The sequence below is a fragment of the Corvus brachyrhynchos genome, unplaced genomic scaffold (genome assembly GCF_000691975.1).
Source record: "Corvus brachyrhynchos isolate BGI_N302 unplaced genomic scaffold, ASM69197v1 scaffold1097, whole genome shotgun sequence".
NCBI lineage: Eukaryota > Metazoa > Chordata > Aves > Passeriformes > Corvidae > Corvus > Corvus brachyrhynchos.
The window spans coordinates 14103-15013 of NW_008239003.1; the positions used below are offsets into that span (position 1 = coordinate 14103).

Consider the following 911-nt stretch of genomic DNA (forward strand, 5'->3'; position numbering starts at 1 on the left):
AGAGAGGAAACATCTGCCTTGGGAAGGCTCTGAGCTGTACCAGGAGAGTTCCACCAGCGACAGGGAACAAGGGACAGACAGGAAGGGAAAAGGAAAAGGGCCCAGTGGGCAGTTCATTGTTGATGCGAAGCAGAAAGGCCTGGTCAGACCTGGACGGCAGAACAGCACTAATGAGCAGGGGAGGAGAGAGGGGGATTTGACCACAGAGTTCTCTCATTCTGGAAGACAAAAGGAAAGCTCGGCAGAGCTAATGACTCCCAGCTGACCCCAGTTCACCCCACTGAGCTTAGAAAGTTACACAGAAAGAAAAGAAGATGCTCACAAGCTGTTCACACTTCAGGGAAGATACAAGTGTTCTCACCTCTGCTCCAGGGAGACCAGCACAGGCAGACCCGTATCGGCTGCTACCAGCACTAGGAACCCGGTGCTGGGTCTGCAGCACCTCCAGCAAGCTGTGACCCAGCTCACCTCGCAGAGGGTCAGGTACAGAGGCAGCCGTGGGTGCTCTGTGGAAACCCTCTGCAAGGATATGACACCAGGCTGCCACCCTGCCAGCTCGGGAACACTGTCACACCTACCAGCAAGGTGAAGTGACCAGTGACACACCCTCTGAGCATGGTGTGACCCGTCCCCAGGAGGGGACAGCCCAACAGCACATAAACATGGCACACACACCAGCGTTCACCTCTCATCTCTGGGCCAGGATTTGTCATGCCCACAGCTCAGTGTGGGGTCACCATGGATGGATTAGCACTTCGAGAGATGACAGCTGCCTCCTGCAGTGGTGAGGGGACGGTTTAAGGTCTGACAGGGGAACAGGACAGAAGCAGCGCATGTGGGCATTTTCCATCAGTCCAAGTCAGCACATCAGAGACAAAACCCTCCAGAGCCGCCGGTGCTTCCACCCCAGA

At 55.9% G+C, this 911-nt stretch overlaps 1 protein-coding gene across 1 annotated transcript in view; it reads right to left on the bottom strand.

The window, feature by feature from the left end:
* The window catches only part of FRMPD1 (FERM and PDZ domain containing 1), a gene marked incomplete at its 3' end in the record, with an annotated part of 25040 nt that overhangs the window by 13429 nt on the left and 10700 nt on the right, over positions 1-911 (bottom strand). The window contains exon 7 of the mRNA XM_017739003.1: positions 362-519. Coding sequence (XP_017594492.1) covers positions 362-519 — 158 coding nt within the window. The remainder of the gene's footprint in view (positions 1-361; positions 520-911) is intronic.